The 27,445-nt window shown below is 44.5% G+C and overlaps 2 protein-coding genes and 1 pseudogene across 4 annotated transcripts in view; 1 reads left to right on the plus strand and 2 right to left on the minus strand.

Moving 5' to 3' along the window:
* Positions 1 to 852: 852 nt before the first annotated feature.
* Positions 853 to 4,993, minus strand: DOK2 (docking protein 2). 2 transcript variants are annotated; one of them, XM_075997159.1, is made up of 5 exons: positions 4,836 to 4,993; positions 3,529 to 3,816; positions 3,244 to 3,331; positions 2,391 to 2,575; positions 853 to 1,925 (listed from the first exon to the last, which is right to left on the minus strand). In XM_075997159.1, exons 1-5 carry the CDS (start codon positions 4,836 to 4,838, stop codon positions 1,326 to 1,328), a joined length of 1,164 nt encoding a protein of 387 aa, XP_075853274.1. In that variant the 5' UTR covers positions 4,839 to 4,993; the 3' UTR covers positions 853 to 1,325. The 2 variants fall into 2 exon arrangements, with proteins under 2 accessions (XP_075853274.1, XP_012594685.2); XM_012739231.2 differs by having other exon boundaries at positions 4,765 to 4,993.
* A 5,458-nt stretch (positions 4,994 to 10,451) lies between these two features.
* Positions 10,452 to 27,445, plus strand: part of XPO7 (exportin 7) — an 83,774-nt gene continuing 66,780 nt past the window's right edge. For both annotated transcript variants that reach the window (XM_075997361.1, XM_012739230.2), the window contains exon 1: positions 10,452 to 10,575. In XM_075997361.1, the coding sequence (XP_075853476.1) occupies positions 10,558 to 10,575 (18 nt within the window). In that variant the 5' untranslated portion in view covers positions 10,452 to 10,557. The remainder of the gene's footprint in view (positions 10,576 to 27,445) is intronic.
* LOC109729832 (cytochrome c oxidase subunit NDUFA4 pseudogene) lies at positions 25,019 to 25,424 on the minus strand (annotated as a pseudogene).

Consider the following 27,445-nt stretch of genomic DNA (forward strand, 5'->3'; position numbering starts at 1 on the left):
CCTTCACACCCCCTTAGTCTCCACTGAATTCCTTCCCACTCACAAAGGTCCATCTTAAATGCCACCTGCAATATGAAGCCTTTCTAATCTTGAACTTAACACATGGGGGAAAAATGAAGCCTTTCTTGGGCTCCCAACAAATTGTCTCTCTGAAGCTCAGAGCTCTGTTTGGCCTCTTGCGGCACTTACACCCCCATCTTGTGACAGACACCTGTGCCTTGTCCCATCCTGTTCCCGGCTGTGTGCAGTCTGTAGCCTCACGCAAACAGTGCTGCATTGGCCTGCCGGGCTGACAGCTTTCCTTCCAGGAAAGCGGGTTTTGATGGGGAGAGGCCACAAGGACAGAGCCTGACCTGTGGGGAAATGGGATATGCCAGGATCTAGGGGCCGTGGGGCTGATGGGGAATCACCGAGCTGGAAAGGTTCTCAGGACCCACATGGTACAACCCCCTCCTTTTACAGACAAAAAGCGGGGAAAAAAAAAATCCCAGGGCAAGGAAGGGCTGGCCCAGGACAACCCAGCAGGTGAGCCCCATTCCTAGTGCCCAGAGTATAAAAAAAAAACAAAGTTCTGTCCTTTCTTGCAGTCCAGCTTCCCCCACTCCCCACCCCCGCCATTTTTCTGGCATTGACCTTATCCTAGCAAAGAGCAGACAAGCTTGAATACCTTTCCCCGGGCACCCTGACTTCCACAGGTCTCCACCTCTTCGAACAGATGCTGGGGACCCAGCCAAGGCCCAGGGAGGACCTTGCAGCTGGCAGAGGAAGTGATCAGGGGTCAATTGGAGCCCTCATCCCAGGATGGTGTGACTGTCCCATCCACACCCCCACAGCACTCAGGCCACATGAAAATGTTTCAGAAACACTTTAATGTGTTTAAAGTGTTACAGAGAAATCTGAAACCTGCAGAAAGCTGCAGCCATCTCCTGGGTGCCTGGAGCCAGAGTGGCCCCCTGAAGGGGACAAGAGCAGGCAGGAGGCCTGCACAAGCCAAGGAACCAGGGCAATTTGCTGACATCCTTTTGTTCTCTGCCCTAAATGCCCCAGCTTCCCTCTAAGGCCGGGGAAAGAAAGAGAAGGAAGTGGGAAAGGAGTAGGAGGAGGGTGGGTCTCTCCAGAGCGTTCTTCCTGCTTCAGGTGGTGACTCACCCAGCAGGCCCTGGGAGGGACGACCCATCAGACTGCACCACACTATGGCAGGCCCAGGAAGGAGCAGAGGAGGTTCTTCTGATGCAGCAGCCAAGAGAAGTCACCCACAGAAGACAGAAGGGGAGGTGGCCATCTCCTCCTCCCCAGTGTACACTTCAGTGCGGCCCGCATCTGTGTCACTTTGGGCCTTTCTTAAGTATAACATTGTCATACTCGGTTCCTGGCTGCCCGCCAGAGAGAGAGAAATCCTTCCTGGCAGGGTGGACGTGCTGGAGGCCACTAGGGTCCCCTTCGGCTGTGGCCTGCCTCCTCCTCGCCTTATGCCCGGGTGCCTGCGGGCTGTCATACAGGGACAGAGCAGCCACTCCCTCCGGCTCATCGTAGATGTGGTCGTGTTGGGGGGGTGGGTGCTCCTCGATGCTGTCGTACAGAGGGTCGGCCGGGATCTGGGGAGGGCCTACCAGGATGCCCCTGAAGCTCTTCCCCAGGGACCGGGCCACTGCATCGAAGGGCACCGCATACTCTCCCTCTGGGCCCGGAGGCTGCAGGGCAGGCGCCAGTGTGGTGGGCGAAGGAGGCGGCAGAGGGTCGTGGGGCCTGGGCAGCGTGGCGGGCATTGTGGCTGGCTGGGGCTGGGGCCCAGAAGGGGTGGCGTTCTTCTGGGCAGAGATGGCCTGTTCCAGGGCCAAGAAGATCTCATTGCCTTGCCGGGTTTCAAACTCAAAGTTACCTTCTCCAGAGACGCAGCGCCGGCCTGCCTCGAAGGAAAAGGTTACCTGCGCCGGGGCGAAAGGGGGTTACTGGCAGGGCCACAGTCTGGGTTGCTTTCCCTGGGCCCCACTCCAACCACAGGCCCTCAGCCCCTCACTTTCCTGCACCAGGAACTGTCCAAGACTTCTCCCTCCGTGGTTTTTCCTTCCAAGCAAAGACTTCCCTCTCTCCCCTGCTCATGCTCCCTTCTACTGGTTCAAGTTCGCAGCTTGGCATCAGTTCAGCCACCATTCACCCCTCTCACCTCTCCACCTCTGCTCATTCTCCTTCCTGCTCTCCCACCTGCAGCACCTCATCACTCTCCCCTCCCACACATGTGCCTCCCCTTGGCCTCTCCTCTTCCTCCCCTGCTTCTCTGCCATCCCCTTCCTTTCTTCTTCCCTCGCCTGCCCACTCTGCCCTCACTGACCACCTCTCTTTGCTCACAGCTCTTCCTTCCTCTTGGCCTGCCCCATGCAACAGCCCCTCACCTTGTCCCTCCCGAAGCGCCGCAGAAACCGGTAGGGCCACTCGTACAGCCGGGAGCCTGGCTCGGGGCCGCCACACAGCTCCAGGGCACCCTCCCCAGTGCGCAGGGTATAGGATCCCCGGAGGTGGCACCTCTCACTGGCTTCGGTAGGTCTAATGATCACCGCAAATTCCTTGCAGGGGACCACTGGGGAGGAGAGGAGAAGGCAGTTAATGGGAAACAGCTGGCCTGCCTCATGCTGCCCAGTTCTAAATGAGAGTGCCAGAAGGTTTCTAGAAAAAGTATTATCCATGTGCATGGCCCCCAGCCTGCATCTTGAAGGCCAAGCTGCTCCCTGCCGGGTCACACTCCCCAAAATGCCAGGTATCTCCGCCCCCTACCCAGGTGGGTACCATGCCCTGGCCACATCCACCAAACTCATGCCCACATCCTTCCTGCTGCCGTCACCAGAGCCACAGCCTGTCTTCTCCACCCCACCTCTCACCTCATAGAGGCCACCCCAATCCCTACTGCCACAGCTTCGGGTGAAGCCTGACCCTGCCCTCCGTCGTGTCCCCTGTGGGTTGAGCTTAGGTGGAAGGCTGGGGACAGCTTCTCCTCTGTCTGCCAGCTCCTCACCTCTCCCACCAGCAGGGCCTGGGCAACAGGGGGTGAACAGAGGGCAATGCACAAGGCAGGCCAGGCTCCCCAGCCTCAGCCTCGGGCCACACCCGGAAGTGAGGGGGAGAGGCTGAGAAGGGGCTGGCCCTGGCTGGGGGCAACCACAAGGCAGGAAGACCCAGGCCTGACACCTCCTCCCAACCTCGCCCTGGGGACAGCGCCCCAGGGAGCATAGCGCAGCCCCGGGTCCTCACCTGAGGCTGCGCTGCTGTACAGTTCATTCTCCTCCATGCAGGGCTGGCTGCCCCTCCCCTCTGGCCCCGACAGCTCCTTCCTCTGCCCCTGGAGAGGAGGCCCCAAGTCTCACCACCATCCCCAATCCCAGGGCCCACCCCAGGTCCAGGCCTTCTCTCAGGGCACACCCAGCCTGCTGGCCCTGCCACATCCTGGCCTTGACTCCTAACCCCTGCCCACAGGAAGTATCTAATACCCCCACCTTGCATGCCCCCGTGCCCTTTCTGCAGCCCCGGATGACTCACGGGGAAGGCCAGCAGGCAGATGGCCTGTATCCAGTCACCACGCTCTGCAGTGGGGGCCGCCAGCAGGTACAGGCGCTCCTTGGTCTCCACGAAGAAGGCACTGGTGTCCCGGGGACTGCTGGCCTCCCCATCAGGCTTGGCCACCCGCAGGCAGTCACTGAGGCGGATAACCCTCCGTGCAGCCTCTCCTCCCCGGCGTGGCGGCTTCTCCGGGCTCTCCTGGAGCTCCAGCCGGGCCAGGGCACAGCCCGACCCTCCGTACAGCACGGCCCCGAACCGGCGCCATTTCTGAGCCCCGAAGCATGGGTGGCAGGGTGCCAGGAGGGACACCCCGAGAGGGAGCAATTGTGAGCAAAAGGGCAAAGAGGAGCTGGGGGAGAGGGATGGACAGGAGACCCACGGAGGTGGAGAGGATGACAGGGACCGTAGGAATTAGAAAGTGGAGATCAGCTGCAAAGCAACCATGAAAGAGAGCTGTAAGCAAGAAAAGAGAGATTGCCTAGGGCACGACACAGCACAGTAACGATCCCCACAGGTGCAGGCTGCAAGGCGGCCAAGCAGGCCCAACCCAAGCGACACTAGTCTAGAGGAGAAAAGCCGGTGAGTCACTGAAGCCCAGAGGAAGAGGGGAGGAGGGCATCGTGGGGCCCAGGCTGGAGACCTCATCCTTGGTCTGTGTGAAGTCCCGCAGGGGCCCTGTCTCCAAGACCTTCTCTCCACCCTCCTGCACCTTTCTGCCTCACTGCGTGACAGGCTGGGCCACAAAAAAGAGAGAGAGTGGTTCCTCCCCGTGCAGGTCTGCTGAGGGAAGAGAACTTCCTCATCTAAGGAGGCCAGGGAAGGAGGATGATGGACAGGCTGGGGTCCTGGCTCCCAGAGGCCCCTGCCCCAAGCTTCGCACCAGCCAAATGCACTCCAACCTCCACTGTCATCCCAAATTGTACCCCCAGCTGTTCCTCCCCTTCTCTTCCCTTCCAGTTGTCCCCATGAGAAGAAGTCAACAGAGCAAGAGCGCCAGACAGAGGCAAGAGGTTAAGTCAGTACCCTCCCCCTGCCTCCAGGGCAAACAGCCATCCATAAACAGCCCAGTTTGGGGCCTGGTTTGGGAGGCAACATCTGGTAAGGAAAGAGCCCTCCCGAGGTCTCTAACTTGGTGGGCCCTATCAGGGTTCTGGAACACCCAACTCCCACTCCACCCCCAAGGGTTCCCAGCAGCCCCAGCCTGGTGGCTCCCACCTTTCCAAACGTCTGCTGCTGCTGCAGGTACAGGCAGCCGTGCTTCACCGCCTCCTCGCCCATCCTCTCACCATCTCGCTGCCCCAGCTTCAGTTCTGTCCTTCCACTCCCGCCCTCTTTCCTCTCTTCTCTGCTGTGTGTTCCCCTTCTCTCAAGTTCATTTCCTCTCTGCCTAGAGTTTTCTGCACTATTCTAGTTTGCTCGATGACGACAGACTGATAGGCCCTGTGGTTTCTTGTTCTTGTGTGTGCGCTTTTTTTTTTTTTTTTTTTTTTTTTGCTGAGTGAGTTTCATGTTCAAGCTTCCTGCATTTCCAGTGAGTTAGAGACAATTTCCAGAAAGCCAAATGCCACCTCTGCAACTAGCAGCGAGTCAGGTGCAGAAGCCAGCATGGGCAGGCACCAGCAAAGAGTGGCTGCCCCACAGGGAGGAAGAGACTCAGAAAGCAAACTGCACAGTAAAGCCACTAGCAGAAGTCCCCTCCCTGCCCCCCTAGGCTGGATGCTGAGCAAGACAGCTGGAAGGGACAACCACCCAACACACTAAACTCAAAAATGAGGAAACAGGAGCTCAGAAAGATCTGCCTGAGGAACTTATCAAAGGCCACCAAATTGGAACCCAGGTTTCTCAACTCTAATAGCTGAACCACACACAGTGCTGCACACAGAGACACATGTGCACACTACCCAATACCACTTTATCTCTCTCACACTCTCTCTCACACACACACACACGCAACTGTTCCACTACCTGGGAGCACTCCCTGCCTGCTGACAACAACATATGCTTACACCACCGCTGTGAAGATTCTAGAACCATGAACATCCCTTCTGGAGAAGGGATTTACTCCCCAAGTACATCTAAACTGTTGGATTTTCCCTTCTTTCCAGCCTTCCTGAGCATTAGAAAGACTTGGGTTTCATCTGGAGATTAGCTCAAGTTACAAATGCAATCACTTTAATACATGAACTGCCATGTGAGTTGTATTTAACTCACGCTGGTTTTGAGCCTGGGGCCTGGTGAAGCATATGTAACTCACACCTCTCTTTACCTTGGGAGCCACCGCATGAACTATTTTTCAAGTTGCATATAACTAACGCACAGAAAACAATAAAAAATAACAAATTTTTCATTAAATTAGGATCATTTTGCTTTTGAAGTTTTTATTCTATTATCCTAATAAAAAACTGTGGCCCCAAGGAAAAAAATGTTTTTTCTAGTGTGGCAATGTGTTAATATATATATTTTAAATGCTTCATAGTTACTGAAACAAAAATGCTTCATCGTTAGCAAAGCTTGCAGGCACACACTTTCACCAGCCACACTATTCCTTGGCAAAGGCAGGGCAGGTATGAACACACCTGTTTCCAACTTGCCTGTGGGCACAGAGCCTGGCGGCCAGCAGAGGAAGAAGTAATGCCCAGGGCTCCTGGTCTTTAATTCACCATTTTGCTTAGTGGAATCCCAACTCCACAAAAGATACGTTGCTTTGGGGACATCCAGGCTCCTTGGAGAAATTTAACTTAGAACCAGACGGCTTAGAGAGGTAATCTGGATGGAGGCACAGTGTAGACATGTTGGGGAAAACTAAGAATTAGACCAACACTCTTGAGGTTCATCCCATAATGGGCACTTATATTAAAGGGCCCATTTCCTCTACCATAGGGGTTCAGTTGCCCTGGTAAGGAGAGCAGAGCCGTGCACAGCTAAGGCCGTCTGCTGCACATGCCATGTGCTGGATCAAAACAGCTTGAAAAGATTAATGTCATGAGCCCTGGGAGTAGCTGGCTGAGTCACTTCAAGCTCACGGCCCTCAGCCCTGCTGCCTGGCTTTGAACAGGTTGCTCCAAAGCCCAAGGGAGTACCAAGAATGTTGTTGTGGGAAAAGCACACTTTGGGAAGTGGTTTGGGGTATAGAAATGGGATATGGCCTCTTCTGTCTCTCTAGTCCCTAAGGAGAGCCAAGTATGCCTGGGCACTTGCATGGCCTTTAGCTTGTGGACCGTCCTAGGTCCTAGGTCCACTCACTGCCAGAGCAGTGCCTTTCAAACTGTAATGTGCGGATCTTGTCAAAAGTGCAGATTTCAATCAAGTAGGTCTGGAGTGCGCCCTGAGATGCTGCCGCTGCTGCTGGGTGGGCCAGACAGCACTTTGAGTTAGCTAGGCAATAGTTCCCACCACTACTCAGATCGCCTTCCCCCTGAAGGCAGACTGGGCACATTCCACTAGGAACCACACGGGGGCACCCGAGCTTACCAGATTACTTGAAAACTGTTTAAACCTGGAGGCCTGAACCCCAGGCAATCCAGACCCCCCACCCCCATCTCATCCCTTATCAGAAGTGGGAGAAGTTCTCCTCCTGTAGCCCTAGTCTACAGAAGATAGGATAGCAAGAGTGTACCAAGACCAACACCCTTAAGTCCTTCAAGGCCCCTTCAACTTGCCCTAGCAGGATTTATGGGAACCTGAAGTGGAAGCACTAACCCCAGTACCAGCTGCCTAGCCACAGGGGAGCCCTGTGAGCAGGGGCCAGAGACACTGCTCCGTGACACAGCAGAGGAGCAGAGCACTGGAGGTCCTTAGGATCCCCAGGCACCAATGATGGGTGGAGAAAGGATACCGGTGGTTTATATACAGGTGGGGGGGGCGGTTGGGGGTGCCTCTTGGCTTCTCTGTGCTTTCATTGGAAAAAGGGGCACCACAAATCCCACTTCTGCCTCAATATAAGCCACCAGGATCCTTTCCTTGACAATGGTTTCTCTCAGCAAGAGTTGCCAGAGACTACACCTACACAAACTTTGCAACTTTTGGTTACTATTCTTCTGCAGTGATTAGCAACACAAATCCTAACACAAAAGGGCTTGTGAGCTTGTCTTTGGGAGCAACAGAGGAAGAAGCAGGTGAGACTGTGTCTGACTCCTTGGGCAGGCCTGAGAATCAGGTGACCCAAAATGATATATAGGTGAGAATAGCTGCCCAGGAACACGAGACAGGAAGGTAGGCACAAGATGGGCAAGGAGCTGATGGGGGCCTCAGGAGGAGGAAGGACTGAACAAAGAAGTGAGCAGAGATTCTGAAATATCCCATGCTTGCCTCCCTGACCCTGAGGGGTTTCTGACTGTAGGGGGAAGGAAGACAGCACCAGTCTCTTGAGTTCCATTTGTATCCTCCCCCTCCCCTTCTCCATTAAGTATATCACTTTTCTCAGGACTAAGAAAAGAAAGAACCCAGTTCTGGAAACCTTCTGAGAGGAAGAGCCTGCGACATAACATAACATAATGAACATGAATGAACACCGAGTGCCAGTCCACTATATCCACAACAGAAAGGGCGTGTGATTGGCTTCATTTGCATCACGTTATACCCCCCAGTAAATACAAACTTCAAACTTGACATTGATATAACACTAAAATGCCTTATGCTCTCATATGAGCCCCACACAAGTCCTAGAATGAGACTAGAAGTTCATTCAATAGGGTGGTGAGAAAAGCCTCTGGGAGGAGGTGACCACTGAACAGAGAAGTCAATGACAAGAGGAAACCAGCTATTTAAAGATTTGAGGGGAAAATATTCCAGGCAGAAGTTACTACAAGAGCAAAGGCCCTGAGGCAGGAGCACCCTGGACACCAGGAATTGCAAGAAGGCAGGAATGACCAATGCACTATGAGCAAGAGGAGGCAGGATAGAGACGAGGTCAGCTCATGTGACCTCTTGGGACACAGCAAATATTTGGATTCTCAGTGCAATGGGAGGGCACTGAAGGATTTTAAGTGGGGGTGTAAGGTATCTGAGTTATAATTTTAAAGAAATGTCCTGCAGATCTATGGGATGTGGATTACCAAGGGACAAGACAGGAAGCAGAGAAACTAGTTCAGAATCTATTAACGGAGCACAGGAAAAATGTGATGGTGGATTAGACCAGGGTGTTAGCAGTGGAGATGAGCAGGGTGGCCAGATTTCAGTCTATATTAGATATAGATTCTATGGGACTTGTACGTGGATTGGATGTGGGGGACTGATAAGATGTAAGGAGTAAAGATAACAACTGGGTGTTTATTTGGAGCAACAAGATGAATGGTGGTATCATTTACTGAGAAGGGGAAGACAAAGGAATAAACAAATGTGGGGGGGGCGCAGAGGAGACAGAGATTGGGGCCTGGCCCACCAGGAAACTGTTACCTCTACCCAGTCAAGTAGGGAATCCAAAGACTGCCATTGTGATTGTGACTCCGAGAATAAATATACCACTGCACAATGCAAGCTCAGGAAGCCCCTGAACCCACTACTCTGCCTCTTTATACCCTCAGAACTAATGGTTGGACACTGGAAGGTTACTGCAAAAAAAAAAAAAAAAACAACCAAAATCAGTCCAACATATCAAGGGCTAGGCTGGTCAGAAGGAACAGTCAAAAGTTCTACCACACTTCTGCCTCCGAAATCTTCTCTGAGTCAATCTAATTGGCACAGCCTACCTTGCATACAGAACCCTAGCTCCAAAGAAGTCTGGGTAATGTAGTTTTTAGGTGTCCTACCTCTGCAGATCAGGAAGACACATTAGGAGGATGAAAGTAGAAATGAACACTGAGTGCCAGTCCACTATAAACACAACAGAAAGGGTGTGTAATTTGCATAATTTGCATCACATGTTGTACCCCCCCAGTAAATACAAACTTCACTTGAAACAATCATTGCCGTCAGAATTCAGCCAATATCTAGACTGGGGGCCTTGAATGGAAGCCAGAGAGGAGGAATCTAGTGGAAAACAGGACTTGGCATTATCTAATAAAGATAATTCCTAGTGGCAAAGACTGGAATTGGCCTCCGCATGTAGCGACCGACCTCATGTGACCCAGAGGGATGGCTTTCCCACTCAGATTGAGCCCAGGTGTCCTAACCACCAGCACTACCACCTCTCCCAGCATCTGACACCTCTCAGGAGGCAACCTAGAGGACTGGTTAAGACAACAATCTGTTTGGGAAAACAGAACTGTGTCTTCCGTATATTTTGATCATCACCACTATTTGGCGGCTATTTCCATGAATGTTTATCCAGAAGAAAAGGACATAAACGAAAACAAGGAGATCACTATTGGGGTTCCTGGTGAAACCCCAGATCAGAAAGCAATGGCCCTGGTCCGTTAAGCTAGGAAGACACACACACAGATTCGACCCCCGCTGAGAACAGGGCCAAGGAAAGTAAAGAATCCTGCAGGCATCCTAGGCGGGTGGTTACAGGCAGTGGGCGCATAGCAAAACCCCTCCCGGGTCCGGTGTCACCACAGCGGCGCAGCGGGGTGGGGGTGTCCAGGGGCAAGCAGGGGAAAGACACTCGGGAAGAGAGGAAGGCAGGGGGTGCAGGGGTTCCGGGCGGGGACAGACACCGCCCCATCCAGGAGCCCGCACCACACAAACCCGAGGAAGGCAGCGCCAACTCCCACGCCAATGCCGCCCGCCGGAGCGAGCGCGGCCCCTTTAAAAACCATGTAAACAAAGCTTTGTTCCCCCAGCTGCCCCTCCTCCGCGCTCCCCCGGCCCGCTCCTTCCTCCCACCCGGCGTCTCCGGGCAGCTGACGTTGCCCGCGCCTCTACGCCGTCCCAGCGGTGCTGCGCATTCTCCAACCGCGGCCGGGGCCGCCGGGGCCTGCGCAGCCGAGCGGCGCTACGCCACGAGCGTAGCGCGACGGGCCCCCAGCGCGCAGGCGCAGCGACGACGGCGGCGGCGGCGGCAGCGGCCCCGGCCGAGGTGCGCGCTGGGGGGGAGGGGGGGCCGGAGAGGAGCATGAATGGAGCAAAATGGCGGATCATGTGCAGGTGAGAGGAGCCGCGGGGGGGAGGGGGCGGCCGCGGAGAGTGGGGAGTGGAGTGGGGGGCGCACGCGGCCCACAGGGCGCGGGCCGGCTCGGGGCTCGCCAGGCCCGCGCCGCCACCACCCGGGGCTCCGGAGCCGCCGCCCGTCCCGGAGCTCTGGGGCCTTTCCCGCCTCCCGGGCCGGGGGCCTCCTCCAACCCCTCCCACCCGGTCCCACGCCTCGCGCGCGGGGCTTGAGGGGCAGCCTTCGGCGCCCCGGCGCGCTCAGCCCGCCTCGCTTCCACTGTCTCCGCGCCGGAGGGAGGCCTCCGCCAAGTCCTCGGTGACCCGCCGCCTCCCGCCGGGGAAGGGACTGCGACCCCCTTGCCGACTCTGTCCTGAGGGCGACTCCCCCATCACACCCGCCATCCCTCAGCAAATAACAAAAAGAAAGCCTCGCACTGATACACCTCGCTCTCCGGAGTCTTTCCCGCCGCCTTCCTCTCACGCCCCCGAATACGAGAGACCCCCCCTCCGGACTCCTTCCCCCTCCGGCGGATGCGCCCTCCGCTCTCGCACTCCGGACCGCACAGCCCCGAGGGCCGAGCTCCCCAGTCCTTCAAAATGGGTGCTCAGGCCCCGGCCTGCCTCCCCTCGCGTCCCCCTATCCACAGTGAAGGAGTTGAGCGCCCACACCTCCTGTGAAACGCGGGGTGGAGGGGGGTGTGTCTGAAATGAGAGACGCGGGGTTGGGTGCAGACGTTGCTCGGGAGGGTCTCCATCCAGCTCAGGGGCTGCCCCGGGTGTGTTTTGGGGGCCAGGCCACTTTTCCTCAAAGACACATTACAGGCCCTAGAAGGAGGACAGCCCATACCAAACCCCATCGTACCTGGAGGAGTGCAGGGTTATTTCTTGCAAACTAGATAAAGTTTTTCCTCTCTATGCTTTAGATCTGATGTTTTTATGACAGTTACTGACACAAATCGGTGGTCAGGGACCTTCAGATTTTCTAGGTAACAATCTCACAGGTTTTGTGTTGTGGGAAGTAAAGATTAGAGAGCAAGGAGTGTCGCCTTTATTTTGCATACTATGTAGCATCATTCCTCAAGTAAAAAGAATGATCTCATTCCTGATATGTGTACAAGAAGCTGGAGTGGTGTGACTTCAGCCTCTTTCTTTAATTGAGAAGGAAGGGACTAAATAAAAGACTCGATTTTTCAGGCAAGGGGTCAGTAAGATAGATCTTTGGAGTGTGCAGGACAACTTACCAGGACAGAATTATAGCAAGAAACGTAACCACAGATGGAAAAACCACAGGATTTGTGTGTTAAAGCCAGTATCTGAGCCTAATTCAGAAGTATCAGTACTTGATACAAGGTGATAATAGTGTAGCACCTTGACTTTTATAACAGTGATTTCTAAATTGAAAGATTTTCTGTGATTTTTAAAAATTCTTGTATCTTAAAAGGGCAGTTAGGCAGGAATTAACTACTGTCACCTAAAGGAACAGAGCCAAAGCACAAGTCTGATAATGAGATTTGCTTAAAGTAAGCCCAGGTGGACCAAAGTCTTTCGAGTTTGGGCCTAGTGCTTTTATTTACCAGGGGAAAAGTGTCCCTGAACATTCCAGAACATGCTTTGAATAGATAGCTTTTCTGGTCTGTGCTTTGGAATGCAGAGGAAGTTAGTACTTTTATGAATCTATGTTGTTCTATTTCCTGTAAAGAAATATCTCTTAATGTGATCTCTCCCACATTTTTGAAGCAAAAAGATTGTCATTCCTAACTATTTGAAAGTCAAGATGCATCAAAGCAATCTTCATAGCATTTTTGTGCTCAAAAGAAGATGTAATTTTTAGTAAGATGTTTTCTCCTAGCCACTCAAAAATAAAACTACCAAAGTAAGAACTTATTAACTTTTCAAAACAAAGGGAGGCATGCTGGCTGATGTTTAATTTTTACTTTTTATTTACTTTTAAGGGCTGCAATTTACTCTAAATTAGTGCTAAGTGGTCTTTATATCAACAAGATAAGTGTGTGAATTTTTTCCGTTTAGAGAGAATGCAGCATATTGCTTCTCTTTGTTAGAGCACTAAGTTTGAGTACTATTGGATTCTCACAGACTTTAAAGTGGTACTTTATTGTGACAGGAAATCTTCCTATGGAAAAAAAATACACCCTCCCCCAGGTAGAGTGAGTAAATAAATAAATGACAAGATTCATTAAAGACCAGTCTGTAGTGCATTGAAGGGAGAATATTTTTCTCATAACACTCTTCAGACATGAAGTTTATAAAGGAATATATTACACTTTCAAGACAGTGATTATTTGGGAGTTGCATCTATGGAACTAAATAGTTGAGTCATTATATCTAGTGCTTTTCTGAACCACAAGGGTGAGCAGTTTTTTCATAATTGAGGCTAAGCAAGTGTCATATGATTCTCAGGTTCTCTCCGGCTGAAATCTTAGGCATCTCTCTTCTAAGGATGTGTGTTTTATGGAGGATCCTAAGTGCCATAAAACTTTAGTAATAGAAAATTTATAATATTTGTTTTGTGTTTTAGCTCTGTTGACATCATAATCAAGTGTCTTTACAAGAGGGGCCTTCAGCTACTCCTGATGTGATAGGTTTCTGACTCATCCTCTTAGATGACCTTATCTAACTCCCACCTGGTGGTTAGAAAGGATTGCCTGGGTGGGGGAAATCAAACTTATTTGTATTTAATGATCTTCAGTTGCCCTTCTTTCCCTGTATTTTAAATGTGTAAAGTTAAATGAAGCTGGTGAGGAGTCAGTATCTTCCTTTGCTGGCTGGTAATTGCAAAGAGATGAAGACAAACGCTAAGTGAACAGTGGTAAAGAAAAAGATTAAGAATCTGATGTTAGCTGGTGTTAAGGAGCTTGAGAAGAAAAGGAAAGAATATAAAATAATTAATATATATTGAATATGCTATTTAATATATAGGTATATGGAGTATATAATAATATAAAGAATAAGTCTGGGGTTTTGTTGGATTTGTTATGTAGTTATGTTGGGTCTTACCCCAAATCTTAGCTGCATTACGACTATGTAAGAACAGAGTACTATTTTCAAAGTAGTCATAGTTTGTTTTAAATTCCAGGCACAGTAATTAAATATTGACTGCCATTGTAACTCTAAGGAGTTGTGAAGAATCATTACAACTGGCAGGTTAAAATTTAACAGGATGTAAAATTTAGCCTCAGTATAGCAAAAATGATAGTTGTCTTTTCAGCTTTTAAAAATATGCACGGAAATGATAGGTGCTGTGGCTAGTCCATTTTGAGAAGGGAGTTCTATACAACTTTTGAGAATTTTAAATGGAAAAAAACAGTAACTTGTAACTATTTTCTAGTTAAACTAATACCAGAATGCGTGATGTGTGCAAGGCCCTTGCTGTGCTGGCCACTGCAGAGGATGCAGAATGAGAAAGACACTGGAGCCAGACTGCTGAAGTGTCAAATTCTGGTGCTGTCTTTGGGCAGAGCTTCAGAAGCACAAACATAGATACAAGAGTGAATACATTATTTCAAGACATCTGTGTTGGGTGATACTGGAATAGCTATATCCTCTCACCCACCCCTCTTTTGTGAATTTGTACAAATAATATGTCTGTATTTTGAGAGAATATATTTACTCGTTAACTCTGAAGCCTTGATGTATACATACGCAAGTGGTATTCAAAACCCAGTAAAACACAAAATACAGTGCTGTGATGGAATAATCTCTAATTTAGATGGGAATAGTAGAAAGCAGCATCAAGAAGATCGCTGTTCTGTATCTTACAGAGAAGTTAGCTTTCATTTGACCCAGAAATTGATGTTCATAATCACCAGCTGTATTTTCTTTTTTCTTAGTTGGGTTTTGAAAGAAATACTGTACCACGGCCTTCGAGGAGGGAAAGTTGCCAATTTAGACCAATAAGCTAATCTCTCTTTGTAGGTAAAACTGTTGAGGCTACTTTGCTCCTTTCAGTGTGTGTCAGGAAGATTGTATTTTGAAATTGCATCTTTTTTTCCAAACACCAAACATTTGTTATCTCACAGGTTTTCTCAGGGGCAGAAATCTGGGAGTGCTGAACTAGATGGTTCTGATTCATGGTCTCTTATTTGAAGTCAGGCTGTCTGTCACCTGGGGCTGCAGTTAGTCTCAAGGTTTGCCTGACGATGGAGAATCTTCTTTCAAGTTGTTTTGTGTGGTCCTTGGCAGGCCCTCCATTGCTTGCAGGCCAGTGGACTAAGGGCCTTGGTTCCTTACTGGCTGTTGTCCAGAGGCTTCAGTTCTTACCACACGGACCTTTCCTAGTGCATCATTTTTAAGGACTTCTTTACATTCTATAATTATGTCTGCTCTGTATAAGTGACCCATCTTTGTTATTTTGTTTCACAAACTTTTTATTTAAGGCACAGTGACTCATTCCTATAATCCCAGTGTTGTGGGAGGCCAGGGCAGGAGGATCTTTTGAGGCCAGGAGTTCAGTACCATCAGCCTGGGCAATATGGTGAGACCCCATTTCTACAAAAAAAGTAAATATAAAAATTAGCTAGGCATGGTGGCACACACTACCTACCACACACTACTCACAAGAGGCTGAAGTGGAAGGATCACTTAAGCCCAGGAGTTTGAGGCTGCAGTGAGCTATGCCACCCACTTCAGCCTGGCTGACAGAGCAAGACCCTGTCTCTGCAAAACTAAACAAAACGTCCTTATTGAAATATTATATACCTGTAGACAGCTGCAGAAATCATAAGTGTTTAGCTTGATGAATTGTCACAAAGTGAACACTCCTCTAGCTAGCCCCAAGTCAAATTATTATTATCAGTACCCCAAAAGTCCCCCTGGTGCCCCCTCAACAACTACTTATGCCTGCCCCCCAGTAACTAATGTCCTGCCATTTTATTTTTAATTATGCCTTTAGAATTCAAGCTGAGTAACTTGAGAGTTTTAACTTCAGAGCTGGGGGGAGAAGCAGTATAGAGCAGTGAACAGCTGGGGTGGGATATGTATTTATTGTAGAATGTGATGGAAGCTATGTTACTGCTCTTCAGCTGCGGTGGGGGGAGAGTACGTACCTACACAAAATTTTGCTTACAATTTCAAGCCTTTCATGAACCTTAAAACTAGAGTTTGAAGCTATGTTCCTTTTTAGATGAAAATAGTCACAACACTTTATTGAGAAACTGATTTACAAGTGTTTCTCTTTTGACCTGTTTGGAAAGCTAGTTCAGGGCCACAGTACATGCAAACTGAATTTTTAAATACTGAGTTAAATTCTTGAGGATGATTAATAGTGACCATCAAGCATTTACTACAGTCCTATGTTTTTTGCTATGCAGACACATGGAAGGAAGTACCAGATGTGGTATCCGACTTTCAAGGGCCTTACGTTGAATTGGGGAGATCATAAGAAGCCTGGGTTACTGAGCTTTGAATTTGTAATGAGACTGGTTTTGTCAACATGTTCCTGAATTAGGGGTGCAGTTACTGCCCCATTACCTTTTTCCCCTACTTGAGTACATCTGAGAAATATATTCATTCATATTTATAGTGACTCAGGAGCAGGGAATTCTCAGTGGAATGAAGTTGGTACCAAGGATGCAAGAATCCTGGGGGAAGGAGGGGAATTGTAAAGAACTGGGTCCTAAATATTTCTGGTATTTGTGTCCACAACTCCTCACCCCTTCACCCATGTGTGTTCACACACACAAGGACACGCACATACCCCTACTGCCATAAAATGGAAAGGATGTGTTTGAGAGAAGGCAGGATTGGACACTTCATGCTGGCATTAATTGGACTTTTAGGTGCTTGCCACTCTACATAATCTTATTTAATCCTCAAGCAACTTTATAAAATGGGTATTACAGAGATAATAGTGATGGAATTTTCCACAAAATAAGCTGTTTAAAAGACCTGGTAACCCCGGAAGACTGGAGAACTAACTGTTGGAAGATTTAGGTGATGTTTCTGGTGCTGGTTATTGTAAAACTTACTAGTGTGAAACCTTGATTGGGCATGAGGAAAGGGGGAAACCAGCATTTATCGAGCATCTGCCAGGGACCATGTTAAGCCTTTTATTTTTTTTTTTTTTTTTTTTTTTTGAGACAGAGTCTCACTTTGTTGCCCGGGCTAGAGTGAGTGCCGTGGCGTCAGCCTAGCTCACAGCAACCTCAAACTCCTGGGCCTCGAGTGATCCTTCTGCCTCAGCCTCCCGAGTAGCTGGGACTACAGGCATGCGCCACCATGCCCGGCTAATTTTTTATATATATATCAGTTGGCCAATTAATTTCTTTCTATTTATAGTAGAGACGGGGTCTCGCTCAGGCTGGTTTTGAACTCCTGACCTTGAGCAATCCGCCCGCCTCGGCCTCCCAAGAGCTAGTGGTTAAGCCTTTTATATGTAGTATGCCATTTAACTGGGAAACTCATTTGGTCTCTAGCCTGGGTTAGATGATCTGCAAAATCCCTTTTACTTTCAGCATTCTGGATGGAATTTTCAATTGTCATTCTTACCATTCTTTCCCAAATGTACCACCATGTTCTCAATTCATATGTACATACTTATAAAATTTCTAAATGGATTCATGCTCATACTAATACTTCCATTTTACTTGTCTTAGGTATATCTTCCTATATTCCACCCCTCTAATTTCTAAAAACTCCCAGAGTTTTTTTCTTTAGGATCTAGTAGCACTGTAGCACTTCTCACAATCTATAGCACTTCTCACAAACTGAGCTTTGTTATCCTCCAAACAGTAAGTGAAGAGGGACCAGGTGGGGGATTATTCCTGTAATCCCAGCTCTTTGGGAAGCTAAGACAGGAGGATCTCTTGAGGCCAGGAGTTCAAGACCAGCCTGGGCAATATAGCAAGACCCCATCTCAACCAGAAAACAAACAAATAAATAAAGAATCTCTTAGTTGGACAGTAAGCCATGCACATTTCTTATGGGGCAAGAAATTGACATTTTTAGTCAGACATTGATGCTGGTAGACTGAGAAATGATTCTCACCTCAAATTCCTGGGTTTAAACCTCTTTTAGAAAAACATTAGATGAAAAACAATCAAAATGTTTGCCTATGAAAACAGTTTCCTCCTGGAAAACAAGTTTCCCCTGAAAACAGATTATTAAAATATCCTTTGTACTACACTTCAGGAAGTTATAATCTTATAGCTGTGTTGGCCTTTTAACTTGTAAATATATGAACTTGTGTTGGACACAAATGCTGATCACATTTGTACTTTGTATGATAAGAAATTATGATATTTGGGCCGGGTGCGGTGGCTCTCACCTATAATCCTAGCACTCTGAGAGGCTGAGGCGGGCGGATCGCTCAAGGTCAGGAGTTCAAAACCAGCCTGAGCAAGACTGAGACTCCGTCTCTACTAAAAATAGAAAGAAATTAATTGGCCAACTAAAAATATATGGGAAAAAATTAGCCGGGCATGGTGGCGCATGCCTGTAGTCCCAGCTACTCGGGAGGCTGAGGCAGAAGGATTGCTTGAGCCCAGGAGTTTGAGGTTACCGTGAGCTAGGCTGATGCCACGGCACTCTAGCCAGGCAACAAAGTGAGACTCTGTCTCAAAAAAAAAAAATTTATGATATTTGAACCGTGCAGTCTGAGAAAGAATTGAGAATTATACTAGACATTTGCCCTAAAATTTGAGTCAATTGTATGGTTAAAAGGGGTATATTTAAGGCTAGAAAAGGGAAAAGATGGCTTTTCTTAGGATTTTTTCCAATTCTATTTAGAATTGTTTGCAAGGTTTTGAAAGCATGTGTCATGAGTTTGACAAAAATAATTTCCAAGCTTAGTTTTTTAACCTCATTCACCTCCACTGACTCCTGATTTGTGTTGCTTTATTCCTCTCTTCCAAAAAGACACTGTCTAATAAGTCAATCATGAAATTTAATTTGGCTCTAGGAACCTGTAACATATAGTCAGCTCTGAAAAGAATCTGGGGAAGCCAGGTGGGTATTTCACAATTTCACATATCTTATACTTAGTTGAAAACAATTCATCCTGTGTGTATAGATATACACATACACACACATATATATTTTTAAAATGATCCTTAATATATATTAAATATATATTGCCTAATATATAGCCACGGCATATTTAGAATGTAATGTTTTGTGTTAGTAAGTGACATTTTTATGTTCAGCTTGTCCTTGACCCATCGAAGGAATCCCTATAAGGTCTTGTCAAAAACAACTCAAACATAACTAAGAATTTCAAAGATTAGATAAATCTTATTGGAAAACAGAACCTTGTTTTCTTTACTCTTAATATTTTGAGCTGATAATGTCCCAGTATTGAGTAACTTTCTTCAAACCTTCATAAAGCCAATATTAAATTATTTTTAGACAAATTGAACCCAAGCAACAGTGCATATTTAAAATATGGACAATCCAGATGCAGAGGCACTCTCCTGTAGTCCCAGCTACTTGGGAGGCTGAGGCAGGAGGATTGCTTGAGCCCAATTTGAGTTAAGCCTGGGCAACATAGCAAGATCCCATCTCTAAAAAAATTAAAATAATAAAATAAGGACATAATTATAAAGGTATTACAAATGAAAATTTGTTCTCCTGTAAAGGATAATTTACTAATTCTTGGAATTCTACATTTTAGTCTAATTTAAAAGCCAGATTACAAATAAGGAGATCAGAATGTTGTGAATAGGCAAGTTTTCAATTCACAGAATTCCTAAAACCTGTTCATCGAAACTCTTTGATTTGAGTTACGGTTAATGTTCCCTGGAGGTCCCAGAGGCACATTTCCCATCAACATTAGTATTGTGAGACTTTAAAACTGATTTGTTACCTATCCCTCCCTTACCCATCACCTCAAATATAAATAGCACTCATAAAAGTGGATATTTGAATTGATAAAGATTGCTATTGGCTAAATCTGATGCCAGAGGAATCAAATCTTTTGTAAGTAAATTTTATGTGACAATAAACCATATCCATTTAAAGTGTACAGATTCACAAATATATCCACCTACAACTCCTTCACAAGGATCAGAATACAGAACATTTCCTCCTAACTCTTTGCAGTCTATCTCTCCTTAACCCCTCAGCCCTGGGCAACCCTGATCTGATTTCTGTCCTGATAAATAATAGTTTGCATTTTCTGGAATTTGATATATTGGACTTAACTGGGTACTCTTGTTTTCTGACTTCTATTCAGCACAGTGATTTTGAGATTCCTTCAAGTTGTTGTATAGTATCAGTAGTTGGTTACTTTTTATTGCTGAGAAGTATTCAACTATATGAATATATCATATTTGATGTATCCATTCACTCCTTGGGAGGTTTTTGGGTTGTTCCCAGTTTTTAGTCATTGTGAATAAAGGGGCTGTGAATATTCATATACAAGTCTTTTTATGGATGTATGTTTTCATTTCTTTTAAGTACCTAGTAATAGAATGGCTGAGTCCTATGATGTATGTGTTGTTAACTTTTTAAAGAAACTGTCAGTCTTCCAAAGTCATTGGACCATTTTATTGTCCCACCAGCAGTGCTCCAGTTGCCCCACATTTTTACCAACAATTGGTATTGGCATTCTTTTGCCATTCGAGTGGGTTCTTACTATGTTTTTACTTGCATTTCATTCATGATTAATGATGGTTACCATCTTTTCTTGTGCTTACTGACCTTTCATATATCTCAGGTTTGCAAACTAGGCTGGTGGTTTGGGTAGCCTCACAGCCTATTTTTGTATGGGCTGCAAACTGAGAATAGTTTTTATATTTTAAACAGTTGAAAAAAATCTAAAAGAGAATAATTTTCTGTGACACATGATAATTACATAAAATTCTGATTTCACTGTTTATCAATATTTGTTGGAACACAGCCACATACATTCATGTAGGTATCCTCTATGGCTATTTTTGTACTACAGGGGCAGAGTTGTATAGTTTTGAGAGACTTTTTGGACTAATGACCCTCAAAACCTAATATTTTGTTTCTGACCCTTCACAGAAAAAGTTTGCAGGCTCCTGGTTTATCTTTGTTGTTGATGTGTCCCTTTAAACCTATTGCCTGACCTTTGGGTGGGGAGGTGCTAACCTAGTGTACTTCTAACCTAAGCCCAGTTTGACTGGAGCCATATCAAACTCCAAAATTACTTTACATTTTGTTAGCCTTGGCATTCTAGGATCTCTACTGCACTGTCCAAAATGGTAACCACTGGCCACATGTTGCTCTTTAATTTTAATTTAATTTAAAAATAAGTTTGTCAGTCCTTCAAGTAAAGATGTCTAGGGGAAAAAATTAAGTTTTTAAGTCACACTAACCACATTACAAATGCTCAATAGCTACATGTGGGTAGTGGCTACCATATTTATTGCACAATGTGGATAGAAAATATTTCCATTATCATGGAAATTTCTGTTGGACAGTGCTACTCTAGGTTAAGAAGCACTTGTCACTAAACTAAAGGGATTAGAAGCAAAAGTGGAACGTAGGTTATAGAATTGCTTTCCTGGATGCCAATAAAAATAAGCTAGATCTCATCCTCCCAGGCATGTATGAATGCAAAAGGGTATACTAAATAATTTAAAGATTACTTCTGTTCACACTTTTAACCTATAATATGTTTGTTCTCCTGACCACCTGGTGAGAGGAAACGGTTAACTCATAAAAGAAATTCAGAATTTGACTGATAGGAAGTAGTGTTTTAAGGAGAAAAACAGTTCTAATGTATTCTTTCCCAAAGCACTTTGCAAAACCAAACCTAAAATTCCTATGTATTTGTAACCATTTTACAGGTAATATGGAGAATATTTAGGAAGATAATTAAACCATGAAATAAATCATTTATTTCTGGTGCTAAGTACTGATATACTAGACATCCTGGTTCCCTTCAGCTTCTAATTTTAAAATACTATTTACCGTAAAGTTTTTTGTAATGATAGCATTAGCTTTGAAAATAATCCAGAAATATTCTGAGTTAAACTGGCTGAGATAGCTAGCCTATTTGACGATTGAATTTCCTTGCTGAAAACCATTTTGTGTGATTCTACTTTAAGGGACAATCATACTGATTCTAAACAGTGAAGTGGAGGTCAATAAACATTATTAACAATTATTTTGTTCTTAACATAAATAGAGTTGTTTATAAGTGTTTGGTGATTCATTACTCGTATCAATATCTTCCTGATCCATCCTAGAAATAAACGTTTTGTTGAGGTAGGAATCTAAATGCACCAGCTGACTCTGAGAAAGTGGAGGAAATGTATAATGAATGGGTATTTTAGAAGCTTCCAGACAGGTACATTTTAAAACAACATCTGCCATTTCTGGTTTCAAGCATAGTTTTTGTCACATTCTCTAATTGACCTGATGTCTCTCATACACGCCCAAAATGTATCACCTGTTTGATGTTTAACAGAATGGTATTATTTAGAATAGTATTATCCTCCTGGTCATTTAGTGAGAGGAGAAGTGACAACTAAATACACATATCAGTAAGCATTCCTTCATTCGACTGGTGTTTTTTGATGACATACTGTGTGCCATATTGTTAGGCAGTGGGAATATAAATGTGAATAAAGTACAGCATCTTTGCTCTAGGACCTTAATAGCTGGAAATGTATTTCCAGTAAGGGTTATAGAAGTGTTACCAGTGATGTGAAACGTGTGTGCATAGAACAAAATGAGACACAAGTGTCAGTCCTCCCTTGGAGAGCCAGGAAAGGCTTCTAAGGTGGTGGATGATTAAGCCAGATCTAAAAAGACCTGGTGTTCTCCAGGTTGATGAGAACACACTAGGCAAAAATAGTACCATAAGCAAATCTATACCTGTTCTCAGAACATTCTGGGGAAATGAAAGTAAATACGGCTTCTGTATAGGAAATAGGAGCAATGAGAAATGAGATTGTAGTGGTAGGAAGGGACCAGGACATGAAGAGCCTATTATATTCTATCATAATAAGGAATTTGTACTACAGGTGTGTAGTTGAAGGTTTTTAAGTAGAAGTGACAGGATAATTTTTGTGGCAGTGGCATAGGAAATTGATGGGATGCGGACCAAGTAGGAGATGAAGCGTTAGTCTACGTTAGAAATAACTGGGGCTTGAACTAAGGTAATCATCCTAAGGATGGAGAATGGGAAATTGATATTAAGGAAGTTACACAAGGTTAGTGCTTGGTTGACAGTTGAATGTATAAAGTAAGAGGGCAGGCTGCCACATTTCTGGGCAGCTAAGTGGAGAGAAAGAGGATATTGAGAAAGAGGAAGATCAGTCTTAAATATACAGTTTGAGGTACTTGTATACATTTGAGCAGAGATGTCCAATAGGCAATTGTTTATCTGTTATCTAGTTGATTTAGAACTCACATTTTCATAGTGAAAACCCATTTCAGTCACCTTCAGATGCTATAAATATGTAAAATGTTAGCTGCTCACAGCATGTACCTATCTTATTAATTTACAGCAACTGCAAGGCTTGAGTGAAACCTCCGGTATTTTATTCTACTTTGTTTATTAGAACAATCTCAGATTCTGTCACCAGTGGTGAGAATAAAATGCTTTTGACAATCAGCAATGAAATTAGCATGCATTTTTAATGCTATAAAGAAGAGGTCATATTCTCAGAAGTTTGCATAAGCTATACAGTGTTGACTGCTCAGGCCACCAAAAACCTCTTAGTGGTTTCTACTAATTCTTCTTTATTTGCCCTTGGTCTATTTTGTCTCCATCCCATTTTACTTTTAGAAAACCAGATTTGTTTTTCTTTATCTTCTATCAACTATTGCTTCAGGGATCTCCAGAAAAGACTTCTTTTTTTAAATCTTTTATTAGAAGATTCTTCTAAATCTTGTATTTCGCAGCTTGCCTAGCCTAGTCTTCCTTAATTGCTGGCTTGATGAATTCCTAGAAAGCTTTTTCCATTGATCATACAGTAGTGTAAACTTGAAAAGCAAATTGATATTTTACAAAACTGTTAGGGGAAAAATGATTTAGCATTCCAGAGCATGAGAAAACCAGCAACATGTGGAGCATGTATGTCAAAACTTCTTAAGAAACATTTACTTAGTCCTCTTTTTGCTTTTTTTTCCCAGAGGGTAAATACGGTCCTCTGAATTCTTTGCATCTCCTAATCAAAGTTCAGGGTTCCAAGATTAAGTATTGTGATTGCTTTTATTTTTTTTCTCTTTAATGTTCTGTTTTGAATTTTGTATGCTTCTTTCTTGTTGAGTCTTCTAAAGGAGTACATACATACAGTGTTTGGAGTTTTCTCGTGGGAATAGAGATAAGGAGAGCTGAGAAGCTTTCTTCTGAATTTTTATGCCAGTGAAAACTCTCTCTCTTCTTCCTTTATGCCTATATTTCTTATCTCTTTCATTCTTCCTAACTTTTAAATGTATATGTCAATAGTTAGACTGTACATCAATAGGCCAGAGGAGATGCTAAGTCTTAATACACTAGCACAGGCGTCCTCAAACTACGTTCCGCAGGCCACATGCCGCCCGGCTGGACGGGTGTTTTGGCGCTGCCTATCCTGCTTAGCATCTGACTCATCCCGGGCCCACAGTGCTCACATGTGGAATGTATACCGTACTCTCCAACCGCGCTCCAGCGGTCTGAGGGACAGTGAACTGGCCCCTTGTTTAAAAAGTTTTAGGACCCCTGCACTAGCAGCTAGTCTAATAAACATTACCGCTGTTCATAGTTTATACCTATGGTATATAGGTATAAAAAATACACAAAATGGGAATATTCAAGGAAAGTTGACTGTAATATATATTTAATATTCACATTGACCTCTGTTACAGAATTAAAGGTATGTTTCTATAGGACAAGAAAGTATTGGCATGTGGTGTGCTGTGGTACTTTACTGCCAGGATAATAGGTATACATCTCATTCTAAGGTTTTAGAAAATAATTGAAATTTTTTTCTCCTTTTGCTGGATTTTACAATGTTATTCTTACTGTTACTTGATGTTTTATGTGCTACAGTTTGAAAATTCCTCTAATTTTAAGCTTCAGAGTTACGTATACCATTAGTTCCCTGATTATATATACAAGTTTGATTAACATTGGAATATGACCCTGACCCTTGCTTTTAAACAGAGACAGGGCTATTCTAATCATGTACAACAGTAGCTTCCTTCACATATTATATTATATTTTATTTATGTGGGTGTTTTAAGAAAGCATTTTTAAGCCAATTAACATATGCCCTTTTTTAGGAGGGTAGCTAACAGTATATTATTGTTTTTTAGAGATAATGTATGAATTTTAACTTTTCTAACCATTAAAATATTAATTTTGTTATGTAGTTAGCATAAGGAAAGAAAAAATACAAATAAACATGCTTAAGGAAGGTTAGGACAAGAAAATAGGTGTTTTTTTTTCCCCCTTAAATTTTAATAGTTTATTTCCTATACCCTGAAGTTCAAAGCATTTTTTCAGCATTAAAGAGTGACACATATCAAGTTTCAGGTATTTATTAATCAGTGTAATCCTCAACACAATACATCGACATGATTTCATGCATTTAGAGGAGAAACATTTCCTAGTTAAGTGAAAAATTGTGCGGATGGCTTCTGGAAGACCTTCATTCTAAGCAGCTTTATAGTGAAACATTTGGTTTAGAAGTCTGGACCTTCTTTCTTCAGTTTGCTATAATCCACATTCACTGAGTAGAACTTGTATTGATCATTGGGACCCAGCTTGTTCCAGGGTTCTGGGTTATTCTTTCTGTCCCAACTAACATCTGGATTGAACAATGCCAGACACAAGACATACAGTGCTGCTCCAGTACCGCCAGTTCCAATAAATACGAAGAGGGGGATCGAGCTCGATGTTTCTTGGCCTGACCGAGGATCTGGTGAAGCATGTTTGCGGCAGGGCCTCGGGTCTGAAGGACCCTTCGGTTTTTTGGTTTTTTTGTTTTTTTTAATTGTATATTTCACTTTTATGAGGCAAACACTGTACTGCATACTGGAAATAAAGTAGAAAATAAAATAGGCATGGTCCTTGCTTTCATAGTGCTTTCAGATATTTAAGAAATTATACCAATAAATATATATTTACAAATTGTAAGGAGTGCTATGAAGGGAAAGATTGTAATGAAATATTTGGAGAGAGAGAACTGATTTCTTATTTTTACTTTTGGGTAGGAGTATTAAGGGAGGGAAGGGGACAGTGTACTATACAAAAAGAAATGACATGTTTAAAGGCCCAGAGGTGAGAAAGACCTCTTCTCTGCAGGAACAGGATGAAAACCATCCTGGCTGAAGCTCAGTGAGCCAAGGAAGAGATGAGACTAAAGAGATTAGAAAGAACTAATGGATTATTTTACAGGCATTCAGACCGTGTTTTCACAAATCACTAAAATAAGGACATTTGCATTAATTAATAAATGAAGACTGTTTTGAATAAAATACCCTTTTTCCAAGATAATTTATCTCTAAGGACTATCTATACTAGTTATATATACATTTAAAGTTGTGTTTTGCTATATTATGTATACATCATATATGCATGTGTGTAATACACCTTGTTATGTTACATGTATGTAACCTGGTAATTTTAATTCCATCTTGCTGGAACATTTATTCTAGTATTCATAGTAAACCAAGCTGTTTAAGAATATTTAATGTTCTTTCGTCAAATAATGCTATTCTGAATATGTTGCTATTTCTTTGTAAAGACTTACATTTTATCATACTTTCATCTTTACTAAAATTCATTTTTGATTAGAGAATCTAATTTTACTTTTTCCTACATGAATTTTCTCAACACTGTTAATTGTATATAGTCCATCAGCCTTTCTCTCCTGATCTGTATCACCAAATCTATATATAGTGTATCACTATGTCACTATAACAGGTTTCCCTAAGTGTGTGAGTCAGTTTTTCGGTGCTCTTTGTTCCATTGATCTTCTCTTTGCCAGTGCTTGTTTCATGTGGTCTTAATTGCTATAACTTTATAAGTTTTGGTATCTGATAAGGCAAGTTCTCCTAACCTTGTTCTTCAAAATGCTCTCCATTATTCGTGGCCCTTACTCTCTTTCCATAATAGAATCAGCTTGTCAAGTTCATTGCATTAGATTGGAATTGCTAATATTTTATTTAGGATTTTAACTGTTCATGAGTGAAAATTGGCCTAGAATCTAGCCTCAGATTCAGGTGAGGACCTTTCTTTTTTTTCTCTTCTTTTCTTTTTTTCTTTTATTCCTTTGTGGAACAGTTTTAATAAGATTGGTATTAGTACTTAAATGTATGGTAGCATTCATCATAAAACCATCTAGCATGATATTTTTGGAGCTAGGGCAGTAAATCTTTTCAGGTTTCCTTTTCTCTCAAGTTATTTGTGATAAGTTGTAACTTTCTAAAATTATTTTTACTTTATCAAAGTTTTCTAATTAATTGACGTGGTTACTGTTCGTGTCATTGTTATTTCTTTAATCTCTGTACTATCCTTTTGGAATGAATTTCCTTCTTTCTCATATATGTGCATCTCAGCAAGGATCTTAGAATGATAAACTCAGTCTCCTTTTATCTGAAACTGTTTTTATTTAGCTCTCACTTTTGAAAGATGGTGTAGCCAGATATAGAAATATGGAAAATACTGTCATTTTCTCTCACCTGTTGAAGAGCGTATTCCTTTATCTTCTCTGTCTTTTGTTCTCAGCAAGTCTGCTGTCACTCTTTTTTCTTTAGTAGAATGACTATATGTCTTGACTGGGACATACAGTCTGGAACAGTCCCAATGTACTCCTCTTGCTTGGGAGTCTTGTCTGGTTTAGCATTTGTCTCAGAAAAAAGTGTCCCCGTTTGAAAAATGCATTATGTGGTTACCCTACTTAAGATCTTCTCTCTTTATTTTACATGATACTACAAAGTCTCTAGGGTA

The sequence above is a fragment of the Microcebus murinus genome, chromosome 24 (assembly GCF_040939455.1).
Source record: "Microcebus murinus isolate Inina chromosome 24, M.murinus_Inina_mat1.0, whole genome shotgun sequence".
Classification (NCBI taxonomy): Eukaryota; Metazoa; Chordata; class Mammalia; order Primates; family Cheirogaleidae; genus Microcebus; species Microcebus murinus.